This window comes from Bactrocera latifrons, unplaced genomic scaffold, assembly GCF_001853355.1.
Source record: "Bactrocera latifrons isolate USDA-ARS-PBARC rearing strain unplaced genomic scaffold, ASM185335v1 scaffold_1, whole genome shotgun sequence".
Classification (NCBI taxonomy): Eukaryota; Metazoa; Arthropoda; class Insecta; order Diptera; family Tephritidae; genus Bactrocera; species Bactrocera latifrons.
The window spans coordinates 3,621,905-3,637,021 of record NW_017534407.1 but is presented as its reverse complement, the minus strand read 5'-3'; the positions used below and the strand labels follow the sequence as shown (position 1 = coordinate 3,637,021).

Here is a 15,117-nt window from a genome sequence, read left to right as displayed (position 1 = left end):
AATATTTATAAAAAAATATAAAATCAGGTTATAAATAATAGAAAATAAAAAACTTACAAAATCAAAAATCATAAATAAAAAATCAAAAATGGAAATTTAGTAAGGTAGTGAGTCGACTATACTTACGCTTAGGATTACATTGCTCGCAATTTATTAACATTTTCACGCCAAATAAAAATATCAATTATAAACCACTAATGCTTAGACACTCAGAATAACAAATGAGTGGTATACGACATGCATTACTTCTTCATACTCAATTTGACTTGCAAATGTGCAGTTCGAGACTGTTTGGCTTTCAATATGCCAGCGTGTAAAAAGCGAATGAAAAGTTAAAAAAAAAAAAACTTAATAGATGTGATGTCAATATATTGAAAGTTTTAAATATAATATCTAAATGGTTTCGAATGCATTGACCAGCAAATGCCAGCCACCTGAGCTAACAAAATGACCAACGCCGGCAAAAAATTCAAAAGCGATACGAACGGCATATGAGCACTCGCAGAAGAAAGGCTGTGCCATAGAACGGCGGACTGTAGGCTATCGATGCCTTTTGGTCCGGCATATGTTGGTATATTCTAAAGAGATTTGGTTTGTGATTTTTTTTATGGCATATTTTGGTATTTGTTGCTGTTTAGGCTTCTCTCGGCTGATGTATTAAAATGCATCAATATGATTAGTTACTTTTCAAATTGAAATTCAGTTCCAATGCAAGTTGTTATAGCCGCTGATGTCCCGTTGACAATTTTGCGGTTATTAGAAAAATTACAACTAAACTTTTATATGCATGTCTATATAGGTGTGTCTGTGTATACTTTTGGCTATTTATAGAATTGAGTAACAACGGTTAATCAATAAGATTAAATTTTATAAAAATAAATATTTGAAAATTAGCCCCATGCATTATGATTTTCAAGTTATTCAGAGCTTTGCCGTTGAGCATAGTTCATAAATGAATCACATACTCACAGAACAGAGTTGCCAATGTCTCAAAATTTCTTCAAAATACAACATTGAAAATTATACTGTAAATATATAAAGCTAAATTGTCTCTTGTTGGCGTTCTAACTACGTATTCGAATTGTTATGTTGCTATCAGACACCGGGAAGCTTAAAACATTGAGGGTCGCAAAGGTCGTCCGTTCCAGAATCCGTTTTCACAGTGAGCTTTTTAATCGATGAGTTTACGCTCAAAGGAACAGTCTGTCAGGAACTCGCAATCAACTCTTATTTCAGACAGCTAGATCACTCTAGTGTATTTTAATCAGCAAATGTGTTGCTCCAAAGTGCAGCTTATTTTAGACAGGTATGTATCTACTTCGATAACAGCTCGCTCGCGATGGTCTCTTTGATTCATAGCTAGTAGTTCTGGGCAGCAGAAAAGCGTCTTTAGCTATTCAAGTGGGATTTTTCTTGGCTCCACGGGAAAAGCATTGCCCTGAATAATAATCTAAGCAAAAATTCGTGAAGATCTCTTTTTCAAATAAAGTAGATCTTCTTACATGGTCTGGAGTTGGATCGTTCAGTTTCTATGGCAGCTATATGTTATAGTGTTCCCATCTAAACAATTTTTTCAAAACTTGTGAGATCGCCTCAGATAATAATCCGTGCCGAATTTCGTGAAGATACCTCATCAAATGAAAAAGCCTTCCATACAATGTCTTCATTTAGATTGTTAAGTTTGTAGGACAGCTACATGCTATAGTGGTCCAATATGAGTGGTTCCGATGGTGGTATCGTAATAACTTTTTTCAATAAGCTCAAATTCAAACTTCGAAAGGAAATATTTCGATTTTAGAGCATAACTTCGAACAAAAGAAGAAAGTACTGCTTATGGCTCATTCTCTCGAAAAAAAAGGCGGATTCAGTACCTAGTTGAGTGTTGTACAGTGATAACATGAACAACATTTTCCATATTTCACGTCATTTCTTTTTTGTCTTCTTTAGTTTGATCGATTACTGATCACTTTCATCATACCTTTGACTGTTTGTTGTTGCTGATAATACAATAATTCGCCTCAGCTTGACACTTATGGTCATTTGAATGGCTCAGATGGCAGTTCATCTGGTAAACGTGGTTGCAGGCACTAACCGGTTCCTTTGTAACCAAATTGGCTATAAAACCAATAAAAACCATTTATATAACAAGTTTGTGTGTATGAAAAGACCGATAAATATTTGTATGTTAACATTGTTTTTTGATTTCCCGCGCGTGTCGCTTATGCTTTTTGTTATCTTTGAAATTTATGAAACTTTCGTTTAATTTCTTGCTTATCTCCATGCATACACTCTTTATTTTGACTACTTGCTGGTTAAGGCTTTGTCTTTTTGGCACTTTTGACCGGCCAAGACCTGCCCAATTCAGGTGAGAGGACATGACTGACTGCACTCTGAGCTGACTCCACTCAGAGCTCTACTTACACCCAACGAGTCGTGCGATCATGCCGTACTAACAACAACAAAGCCGGGGGAAGGTGACAAGGAGAGAGCCAAACTATAAAAATCAATTAAAAAGCGAATAAGTCAAAATGTTTAAATATTTGAAAATTGCATATTTTGTGGCTTGTTGCTCCACAACCAAAATTAGTAAAGAGAGAAATTCAAAATTTTACAGTCTGCAGCAAAAAATACTTCAATACCAAAAAGAAAGGGGACGCCAAATAGCAGGCTTAAGTAAAAGCATCGCTTGCGAATAAGGTGTCAAAGCAAAAGTGCCAAAAATAAATATAGATATATGCATTTTCGTATTATTTGAGTTTTATCTGCCATAAGGAAGTGAACGATGGTGAGTCTGAGTGGTTGGTGATTTGCGGCAGCGCCTACAGCACAAGCGTTGTTGCTGTTTCTGAATTTCGGTTGGTTTTGCTGGCTTGTGCTGCTGGCAAGCGCACAACTGGACGGCGTGAGCGCTGCGCTGCGCCGCTGCGGTTTGGATCAGGGCAGGTTTGCTGCGGTCACTGCGCAGCTTCATTGTTTTTAGGTTTTTTTTTTTTCGTTTTGGGTTTACAACTTTCGGTTGAATTTTTCTGCAGCTTTTTTGGCTGCTTAACTCATATTGTACTCGTCTTTTTGTGTTTTTCTTTTGTTTATTCACAGTTGCCAGGTTTTTGTAACCGTGTTTACTTTTTGGCAGTCTGCAAAGTCATATACTTTCGTTTGTGGCATTGTTGTTACTGTAATGCTTTCGATTTCATTTGTGATCTATAGCTTGTGATCTTCAAGTCGAGTTAGCAACGGCGTTAAAGTTGTGGTTAATATATGTTATTATTTGAGATTGGTTTTTTGCTGCCTTATTGTGTGAGCTGGAAGTTTTTTAGAGGCTGTTATTTTATGTAGCATTATTGTTGTTGGTAGCGGTTTTATTTCATTGTTGTTAAGTCATAAAATATATTTTTTTAACTAAATCCTGACTTTAAGTACGTTTATTTATATATACGTGAACTAGTCCGTCAGTTGCGGTTATAACCGTGTAAGCGGAGTCTACGCCAATAAAGAAGAAGTGCCGCAGTGTTTGCTAAATCGATCTGGAATGTCGCATGCGTCCTTTTTTCCCAAGAAATTGCTTATGTTGCGAAACTACCGTTAAGCGATCATTGTAGACTATATCCTACACGCCGTATAAACTGATCGATAAATTCAAGTCCTTATATGGAAGAGTTTTTTATTTGAGAAGATATCTTCGTAAAATGTCGTACATATTATTTTCTAAGATAATGCTATAATCCGTGATGAAATTATTGAAATCGGATAATTATAGCAAGTACCCGTCATACAAACTGACCGTTCAAAATAAAGTTAACGATCATTTCTACACTTTCAATAAAAAATAAAAGCACCTGTGTAGGGTATTAGCAATTCGGTGCAGCCATAGTTAATATTTTTTCTTGTATCTCAAAATATTGATCAACTTTATTTGATTCCCTTGAAAAGTTTAGACCTTAAACCGATTTGATTGTCTTCTTCAGCCTTTTAATCTTATTATTGTCATCTTCTCTCTTTTTTTTAAGTTCTTAATCAGAAAAAAATATTTTTTTTGGAGCTGAAAAGGCTTAGAAGCATAATATGTTTGTCAATTTTGATCCAAATCTATATCTTTATCATTCGTAAATTTTTTTTTATATCTACCTTCCCAGGAAGCAACTAACTTTATGAAGAACTTTATACTTTGAAATTAAATTAAAAATCGACTTTTTTGCTTACCACAACATATTCGTATTTGAAATATCGTCACCTAGAATGCTAAATAACGTAACACCTGCGAAGGAAAAGCGATTTAATAGAAATCAATCGTATTGAGTTTTGGTTATAAAATGGTTATATAACGGTTATATCCTACAGCGGAAGCTGAAAATTGTAGGCTACAAGCAAGTATGTGCAATAGGTTGTACTGAATCGTAAACAATAAAATCGTCAATAAAAAACTCAATTCCGAATTTTTTTTTAAGATACTTTGTTTTGTATTTTAGGTGATTATATCGTCACCTGAAATGCAAAATAACGTAACAACATTATTGGAAATTTACAGTAGCAAGAATGAAACACGAAACGAAATGGAACATGAGTGAAAAAAATAATATTGGTTAAAACTGGTTTATACCTGAGCGCAGAACCTGAAAATGTTGAACACATGTAATATTATGTATGTAATTTGAAGTAGTGAAGCGTAATCAATAAGACACTCAATTCCGAATTTTTTTAATGATTTACGATTAGGTTGCTTGGATTTTAGATGACTATATGTAAATTTTCATTACTATCCAGTATTTAATAAAGTAACCACTACTAATCAAATTATTCAAATCTTTTTCATTACAGGTAAGCTGAGAGATAACTAAATACCCCAATGTTAGAATAAACCTAATTTCATGATTGACGAAGAACTCACCCACCATTATTTACACGTAAAATATATGAATTTGAACTTGCAAACACTTTATAAAGAGAAACTGGTAAATATTTAACTAATTATTTTGTCAACTATAAAAAAAAAAAATTATGGAAAACTAGCCGAAGTAGGGTTGATTTCGGAGACCTTAGTTTGTCTTTACTATTTTATTCTCTTTTCCTAACTTGCTAGTACTGAAATTTTGATTTACATTGTTTTTTGTTAGGTGTGAGAAATCTTACACTGAATCTTGGCAGGCTACGATTCGCTATGTTTCAAGTAGTGGTGAATCGAACAATCAACTGGCGTAACTTAAATTTACAGTATCGAAAAATAATAAAAATATTTTTACTATTTGATATTGAAGATGAGCAGAGAATAATAATTAAAAATGACATCCTATATTTATATATTAACTCACGCGTTATATACATTTTACATATTTTTCACGTTTTAGTTTACTGATATATGTCAATGTCGTATATCTCGTACAGCTCATGAATCTTCCCCAGCAGCTTTCGAAAATTTGTAACGCCGACTTATCAGATGTTGTCATCGTCCACACATCATATAGTAGGACGGTAATAATGAGTAACTTTTAGAATTTGGTCTGTGTTCTTCGAGAGAGTACTTTACTTCTCACGTCCGCGCTAATATTTAGACGCAGCGTGTGTAAGCCATTTGGACAGTGTGCAGTCAGAACACCTACAATTGTGGAGAAATTGACTTTGTTAAAATCCAGTAGATCGTATGACCTCTTAGGTTTACTCTCGGTCAGAGATATGTTCCAACCAATAAAGTTCTGCCTGTTAACCAGCGTTTGCTGTGCTCATTGGAGATCAAAAGGTCCAAGGGCAGAATGCAAGCAGACATTGGATACTTTCTTTAGTTCTAGTTCTTTGCTCGGACTATATGCTTTAGCATTTTATGGAAGAGATCGAACGACCGAATTCAAAGGATCAATCTGTAAGCATGTTAGCTTCCGTAACCGTCACGAATATACAACTACGTCAGATTTACTAAATTTCTAGGCATAAGCCTTCCTCTAAATTCAAACAGAGTGGCTTTTAGGTCACAAATAGATGGAAAATTTAGAGCTAGTTCTCGTTTGATTTGTGTTAGGATCGCACCATTTTTTTATAATCCCACGAAATTATTATATATTTTTCATATGAAAATTAAGATATTTCGCCAATATAATCGGTGATATTATAGCATCTAAAACCCATTAATTATATAAAATGCAACTTATAGCTGTAATTACCATTGGGATAGGTTAGAAGTTAAGTAGAAAACAAATCTGTGTCAGCAACAAAGAGCATGCATGTTGCTTATCGCAAATGTATGCCAATAAAAAAAAAGAAAAAAGCGCCGCGACATGTGCCTCAACGAGGTAGCAATTAAAATATGCGCAGTTTTAATAGCGCAACTTAACAAATACCGTTAAGCCGATTCTCATTAATTACATACGACGATCATTTTCAATAAAAACGCTCGAAAAGCTTCACGCAGAGCAGAAAACTCACTCACTTGAGAACTAAGCGCATACGAATGAGTGAGTGCGGCGTAATCGAGAGTGAGAGTGGGGCGATGAAAATAGCAAAAATGTGTGCAAACGGCGCCGAAAAGAGCAAAGTGAAAATGAAAATCAAAAGCAAATGCGAAAGGAAATGCAACAGCAAAGCAAATACAAAAGTAAAAAACTCAAATGTAAAAGCACACAAAAAATAACATCAGCGCGGAAACATACAAACACACGAAATGAATACCTGAACAAGTGAGAAATCAACACCAGCCATGCGCTTCCGCATGCAGCGCGCGGCAATACAGCAACAACAACAATTTAGCGTGGCGAATAGCGCGCAAAAATAAATATCACGTATACGTGCCGCTGTACTCAAGCGAACACATGAGCAGCGACTCACGATGCAACGAGTATAAGCGCACATATAAAGAAGCAGGGTATATATATTTGTGTGCAGGATCGAGTTGGAAGAAATGCAGAAAGCAGCTGCAACAACTTTGCTTACTAGCGGACCACACTCACAACCGCACTCAAGCGCACTCTAAAAAATATACGTAAATGACAAGGGAGCGCTACTAGGCGTCCGTCGTGTGGAAGTACGAAATATGTGACGCAGATGTCTTACCGTTGGCTACAAGCTGGCTACTACCTCAAAGCTCAAGCGCTTGGCTCAAACTGGTTGCGCATCACGCTACAGCACTCCGGCGCGGCGTTAAAACTCAAGCGAGCCACGAGTGTGTTTTGTAGTGTGGAGCGAGTAAAGAAGAAATACAAAGCAGACAAGCTGGCTGATGGCTTGACTAACTAGCCATGTTAGCTGCTGTCTGCATGGCTGACTGATTTGCGAGCGAAAAGCCAGGAAAGCGCAAAGCCAAAGAGCCAAACAGTCAACAGGCAGCACCGCAACAAAGCCAACGAAAGTGAAAAAAGCTGGAAAGCAAGCGCTGGTGAGCAAACAAACGGTAGCACGCTCAACGCCAAAACACCAACAAACAGCACAACCAGCCAGCCATCAGCAAACCAGCAACAACAATAGCAACAGTATTACCATTACCTTTACCAACGCCGTCGCGTTGTCTTTGTCGACGCCTGTGCACTGTGTTTGGCTTTGTTTTGCGCGTCGCGATTTCGGTGGGCTTGCAGTGCGCAAACGTGCGCTCACTCTTCATTCGTATTCCGGCGGCACCGGTTCCAGCTCCATATTGCGGAAGATCGAACGGCAGCAGCGACAGCGTGAACGCGTACGCGATATCGAACTCGAACACAGAGCCCGCAACGCGGTAATACGTTAATACTTAGTGTGTAGCCTGTAAGTGGCCGAGAGTTTGGTGACAGTGCGGGAAATTAGCTGTAAAACATCTTCACTTCAGTTTTTCCCAACCACTTTTTGTGTAGATAACGATGACAGTTTGTGTTTCAACGATTTTGATTTCATAATTTCGTGAAAGTCTTTATCTAAACAATGATCCTTAAGTGTGCGCTTATCAGTTGAGACCGAGCAGCGATTGCGGAAATTAAGCGCCAACTCAATTGTAGTGATTCGTAAAAAAAAAGGTTATTAACGCTAATCCCCGAGATATGCGTCGGTTAAAGTGCTACATTAGAAATAGCAGGTGAAGTGGACGTGAGAAGTTGTACATAGAGAAGAAGTACATATGTGTTAAGTGTGTTGGCTTAAAGTAAAAACCTAAAGATCTCTATGCCTTAGTACAAAATAACCGCTTAGTCGCAACACTAATTCAATTGACGAAATCGACAAAAAAAATCAACATAAACCTTTGTATGTTTTTAGAAAATTATATAGTGATAACAGGCATTTGAACCCAGCACAAAAATCAGCACCCACATTAGCACAACAAAAACAACCTTGTCACGAATGCAACACAGTCCGATTAGCTTCAAAGAGGTAGCAACGCAAAGTAAACAAACAAAGAATAGAATTCAAAAAAGCACAAAAAACTACAAAAAGAAGAAAACACAAATTGAGCGTGGCTAAGTGAAACGAATTGTGTCGATAGCCGAAGCTAATAGACGGCGCGCGATCACTAAACACCGCACCGCTCGGCCAGACACCACAGCGATTTGCTTGAAAAAAAATAGAAAATCTAATAAGTGCATATGTATGCTGTGCGCGGTTAGTAAAACACCTTCAAGGTCAGACTTTTTCTCAACGCCAGGCGATCTCAGCTAATTGAGATGTACGCGGCGAAGGACTTGCCCTAGAGCAAGGCAGCAAAGCAAAGCAAGCAAATGCCAAGAACAAGTTGAAGGCGGAAACAGGCGAACTATGAAATACCGTTGAGTGTGACAGTAGTTGGGAAAGCAAGGTGGAATAACAATTAAAATTAAATTAAAATAAAATAAAAGCAAATTCTTCTACATTTAAGTTAGTCATGACAAGTTGCAGGATCTCATTTGTATGCTAAAGCACGATAGTTTTCCAAAAAAAAGTAAAAAAAAAAATTAGAAGGAAAAATAATACAGAAGAAGTGCATTTAGAACAAAATAAATTTAGTGAAAAAAGCTGAACAAATGTGCGGTCGTAATGTGAGTGAGCAAGCGGCAAAGAAAAAAAAACTCGAACATAAATGAAAAAAAAAAATAATAATAATAAAATAAATAATTTTCTAAAAATAAACTGAATAAATTTAAATTAGTTATAAATTTTTTTGGACACAACAACAAGCAAAGGAAACAAATTAATTCAAATATTTGAAAATAAAACTAAACCACTTGTGTCTGCGCAAAAAAAGCTAAATTGCTCAAATAAAGTCGAACAATAGAAGCAAGAGCACAAGTTCAGGTACAATTGCCGAAGGAAAGGAACAAAAACAAATAAAAAAATTAAAAAAAAAAAATTAAAAAAAAAAAAAAAATAAACCAGCTAAAACTCAGCAGCACGACATGCCAACAACAAACAATAGCTAGGAGCCAGTCAGAACAAGTGTTCGCGTGGCGCATATGCTTGTTGTTATTGCTATGCAGAGTAGAATTGGCAAGCACGAAGCGGCAAGACAGACAGACAAGCGCAAGCTAAGCAAACGGCCGGGTGATGTGTAAATAAAATAAAAAGTTAATCAAGCAAAAACGAATAATAAAATGAAAATAAAAACAGTAAATAAAACAAAAAACTAAAAAAATAAGAAGAAAAAATAAATATAAATAAGAACAACAATAAAGTGAAGCCGGCAGCAAACGCAAGCATATATCATGGTACACAGCAAAAAGCAAAAGAAAAACAACAACGAAGAATGCAAACTACAGTAGAAAAGTGCATGAAAAAAAACTAATAATAATAAAAATAAAAAAAATTACAAATAAATAAAAATTAAAACAACAACAACAAATATAAAGTAACAACAACCAGCAGGCGTGCGCTGCATTACCAACTGCCGCTAGCAGAACTTTAGCACGTGCGCACGCGCCTTCCGACACACGTTTCTCGCGATCGTCGCTTCGCACATGAATGCATGAATTGGCGCACTTACAAGCACTCTTAGCATGGATTATCTAACGCAAGCGCTACAAATTGGCAATGCGCATGCGCATCAAACACACAGCGCGCTGCAGAGCGCGCAACAGCAACAACAACAACAACAACAGCAGCAGCAACACCAACAACAGCAGCATCAGGCGCACCTTCAGCTGCTACAAAATGTGCAACATGCACAGCAACAGCAACAACAACAGCAGCAACAACAACAACAACTGCTTGGCAATCTGCAGCCGCCGAGTCATACAGCGGCGCTGCCGCCGCTCAGCTCATTGCCACTACAAGTCGTACACAATCTGCCACATTTGTTAGCCGCGGGCGGCGGCAGTGTTGGCAGCAGTATTGTTGGTGGCACCAACAGTAATATTGGTCTCTCCACCGCCGCTGTCAGCAGCCTTGGCAGCAATTTGGTGGGCACAAGTAATCTTGTCAACAGCATAGCTGCTGTGGCCGCCAATCCTGCAAGCAATGGCAATGGCAACGGCAACAACACGTCGAGCAACAACAATAGCAATACGAGCAACAGCGTACATGCGAACGTGGTGAATAGCCTGAGCAGCAATGTGCATTTGCATCTGCGCAATACAATGCAAAATGTTGCCAACACACAGCTGCAACAGACGATCAATACGCTGGGCAACAATTTGGTTGGCAGTTTGCCGCCGAGCAGTCAGCTGTTGCATCATCGCTTGCAACATTTAGCGAATGTGGCGAATGTGAATAATGCCGCGGCGGCCGTGGTCGCTGTGGCGGCGAACAACATCAACAACATGAACAACATCAGCAATGGCAACGGCATCGCTAATGGCAATGTGCTGGCGAATGTTGGCAACAACGCCAATTTGATTGCCATCAATAATGCTGCTGGTGGTGGTGGTAGTGCTGTCAACAACAACAACAATAATAATAATAATCCTGCGACGCCGAACAACAATTTGAACTTGAATGGCTTGGTAGGCATTATGGGCGGCGGCGGACAGAATGCTCAGAGCAATGGCAGTGGTGGCAACGCAAATGACAGCAATAACAACAGCAACAACGGCGCGAGTTTGACACATAATAACGGCAATGTGTCCAATGGTGTTGGCAACAACAATAATAACACAAATGTGAATAATAATAATATCGACGATAATAACCGCTGGACGCAATTTCAAGTGCAACAGCTATGGAAGCAACATGCCTCATATCTCAATGGTAATTACAACAAAGAGTCGCTATAAGTTTTGATTTTTATAATTTTAATCGATCAATAACAAAAAATCTCGCTAAATAGTAATTTGTAATTACTAGTGGCTGCTTTTCGGTCTGAAATGTCTTCATTGAATTCGAGTGTTCCACAAGTTCAACTGCAAGCTATAGCTTCCAAACCAGGCAAACAGTCTTCGTAGTGTGGGAAATCAACTGAACTATTTATTACTTATAAAATTTTTTGCCTTCTATTCGGTGTGAAGTAACATCCAAGCATCCTAGTGTTCCACAAGTTCAACTACAGGTTATTCCTTTCAGAAAAAATCGTCTGCGAAATTGAAATGTTAAATTTTATAAAAAATTTTACTTTAGTTATCGAATTTTCGTCGCTTAGTATTTTTAAATTTTTCATTTTATCACATTCCTTTTGAACATAATTTTGCCGTCTGTTTTATTACTTCTCACACTCGACTGTTCACGCTCATGTTTGTCTCATATTTATATCCACTCGAAGTTAGTAAAGAACTGCACGTGGCAATAAACCAATTTGCGGCTAAAAATAAGTTGTTTTAAGGTTGAAAAAATATCCTAAAAAATATTCATTAGTGTAACAGTTATTGTCACATTCGGTAAATTTTTGCAGGGCCCAAAAGTAAAAGATGGTTTTCGAAAGGTTTTTAAAGGTGGATATTTCTTTCTTATAGCTCAATGAAGATATAGTTCTCAAAGGGTTTATGAGTTTATGTCGTAAGCGACTAGCAAAAGAATACTCAACTCATAACAAAATCGTTATACAAATGTATCTCCTCGATAAGCAAGCGGCAAAAGAACACTGAACGAAAATAGCTTTTCCAAACGTTAATTTCTTTTTTGCAAACGGCTGGCAACAAATCACTCAAACTCCCTTCAAAATAAAAAAAACTTCTAGAACTTAATTTTTTAGTAAGCAACATGCAACTCACATAAAATCCACTCTGTAAGCTTGTCTCTTTGATAAGCGAGTGGCAAAACACAAACAAAAAAAAAAAAAAAAAAAAAAAAAAATTTCTGAGAGTTAAAATTAATTTGTAATATGTTTTGTAAGTGAGTAGGAAAAGAACACTCAACTGACATAAGAATCGTTTAACTTATGTTTTGGATAGCGAGCGGCTAAAGAACACTAACCCCACATAAATTCTTTTCGAAAGTTTATGTTTTTGATAAACTAATGACAAAAGAGCCCTGAATCTCGTAAATCTTTTTCTGAGTATTACTTTTTTTTTTTGTAGAAAAAGAACCAAAGAATACTCAACTCAGATAAAAATAAGTGAGTCTCAAAAAGACACTAACCCCACATAATTTTTTTTTTTTTTTTGCTGCAGTTATTTACCTCCTCCCCCATTTGTTTCCTTCTAATTTTTTGAAGTATTTTGACTGTGATTATTTCATTACTAGCATTTATGATTAGTCACTTCTACAACCAACTCGCTAAGCTTGTCAAAAAATTAAGGAGATATATTGTCAGCCTACTTTTCACTTAGAATTATAGCATTTTTTCTGCAACAAAATCGATTATACCGCTTTTAAATGCCGCCAACACCTTTGGCGTTCAATGCAATAACCTAGACTTTGAAAACAAGAAACTAGGAAATGACACTGAACTTTGTCGAATGTCATGACCAGTCTAAGTCGTTTGCACAAAGGTGAAGCGTGGACAAGAATAAGCTGTGGCATAAGAAGACAGTGGCACAAAGTTGGATTAATGCTAGCTCGTGCTAAAAAACAAAAAAAAAAAAAAAAAACGCAGAGAATAAGCGACTAGAACATTGCTGCATAGGCGAGCACATGGTGGCGTGCACGAACACAACAGTGCCACGTGCTGCATGCGATTTTTCGTTAAATTTAACTCAAGCTGAGCGGTATTGTTCTTAGCTACTATTTATTTCACGTTTTCCTTAATTTTTTGTTATTCCTTCGGCTAGTTTGCTTCAAGCGCAAAACAGGAAACTAATGCTTTGGGTTTGCGATGCCGATACATAGAAAAGTCGTAACACTTGCTATGCATGTATGCAAATAAAACACTTGTATTGATATTCAAATATATACTCACTGACCGCAAATGCATATGCACACATATATTTAAATATTTAGCGGGGATTTTTTGCAAACAAAAATATATTTTTGGTGTCACTAAATTTAGCAAGAAAGGTAGTGAGGTTGGAAATTAGACAAATTGCTTATGATTTTATTCAGTTAAAAATAATAACTTAAAAAGCATAATCTGAATAGCAATAAAAAAAAGAAACGAGAAAAACTTTAACTTATCAAAGCTATATCACGATTCAGAAACAAAAAGCAATATAAGTACCTGATTTTAAATGGTTAGTTTGTATGGGAGCTGTACTCGTATGGTTTAATGGGCCGATCTAAAAAATTTTCTTAGGAACTGTACCAAATATCGTCATGAGATCGTATCCAATAAAAAATTTTTCCATACAAAAGCTTTATTTGAATCGGTTAGTTTATATGGCAGCTATATGTTATAATGAACCGATTCGAACATTTCGTTCGGAGATTTGTAGTGTTGCCTTAGGGAATTATTTATACAAAATTTGAGGACTTTAGCTCGTCAAATAAATTTTTTTCCATACATGAACTTCATTTCGAGCAATCAGTTTCTATGCCAGCTATATGATATAGTGTTCCGATATCGGTGGTTCCAACAAAAAAGCAGCAGATAGATATCTCAAAACCTGAGGGACGAATACTGTATACGAAGAGGCCGGCATGGGTAAATTTACTCAGTTTGTCATCCTGACCAATTATATAAAGTCTTTGTGTAAGAAACTTTGTGACAAACTTAATACATCTTCCTCGGAGTATAAAAGCAGAATAATAAAATTGTATCGCATGCAATAAATTGAAAAGTAAAAAATCAGAAAATTATCGCATACAACTTTTCAAAAGTATTTCAATATTGAGTATATTTATTATTTAGCAATGCCTTTAGTAATATTGAATTAAAATAAAATGCACTTTACCGTCGAATTTGCCAAATCAGTAATCGAAATCGTAATTTACTAACATTTGCCACTATTTAATCGCATGAAATACAAGTAAACTCAAAACACCAAACTTTCTACTTAATATACCTGAATTTCAAAGCCTTTACATGAGCAAACAAAAAATAATTTAGCAAAATTTTACATTTAATGACGGCATAATTACTCATTCGAGCCTAGATTTTTTGCACAACCCTTTATATATACACATATGTATGTATCTCACTCTCACTATGAGCGCCACCGATATGCGCGCCTATCATTTGTTGTATATCACTTCAAGCGCTTACGATTTCGGCTTTCCGTGTCACGCAGCCCTTTGTACGCATTATTTCAGCGCTTCACAGTCGCAGTGGCGCAGCAAGGCAACAGCGTCAACAATTAATAAAACACAGCACACAAAAAAGCGGCGAAGAAAGAAACTGCTAAATAAAGTCAAAATTCGTGAAAGACCTTAAAACTACAAGCACTACAAGCGGAATTAAGCGACAGCAACAATCATTCGTTTTTACTTTCATTAAGCGGTGACGCGTTACGGCGCATGCGCATCGACGGCCACTACAGCGCGGCGCACAGCATGCTAGGCAGCTACATACGTATATACAATTCATAAGTTTGAGTGTGTGTAGCTTGCTGGTTTAATCGCTGCTGCGTCGACGTGAACGCAGTCGGTGCGAGCGCTGCGCCGGCGCGCCGCTTACTTAGCAACATCATCTGAAAATTTTGAGCGGTTAAAAACTTTCACTTTTTCGGCAGTTTTTTGACGAATTTTTTGTTTCAGTTTCAATTTCATTTTCGGACTCGAATTTTGCTGATTTCTTGTTTCAAGCTTTGTAAAATATATATGTATGTATATATGTAGTGGAATGTGCGCTACCCTTCACATGCTAAGAGCAGCGCGGGAGTTTAAAATAAGATAAAATTAGTGTTAAACAAAAAATCAAAACTAAAATTAAACTTAAAGCTAAAATTAAAACTAAAA

At 36.7% G+C, this 15,117-nt stretch overlaps 2 protein-coding genes across 7 annotated transcripts in view; both read left to right on the top strand.

Moving 5' to 3' along the window:
- Window positions 1–4,835, top strand: part of LOC108978090 (myb-like protein I) — a 13,257-nt gene extending 8,422 nt beyond the window's left edge. The window contains exon 5 of the mRNA XM_018948219.1: window positions 4,816–4,835. Coding sequence (XP_018803764.1) covers window positions 4,816–4,835 — 20 coding nt within the window. The remainder of the gene's footprint in view (window positions 1–4,815) is intronic.
- Window positions 4,836–9,088: 4,253 nt separating this feature from the next.
- Window positions 9,089–15,117, top strand: part of LOC108978809 (putative uncharacterized protein DDB_G0286901) — a 37,078-nt gene continuing 31,049 nt past the window's right edge. For all 6 annotated transcript variants that reach the window (XM_018949313.1, XM_018949303.1, XM_018949294.1 and 3 more), the window contains exon 1: window positions 9,089–11,100. In XM_018949313.1, the coding sequence (XP_018804858.1) occupies window positions 9,912–11,100 (1,189 nt within the window). In that variant the 5' untranslated portion in view covers window positions 9,089–9,911. The remainder of the gene's footprint in view (window positions 11,101–15,117) is intronic.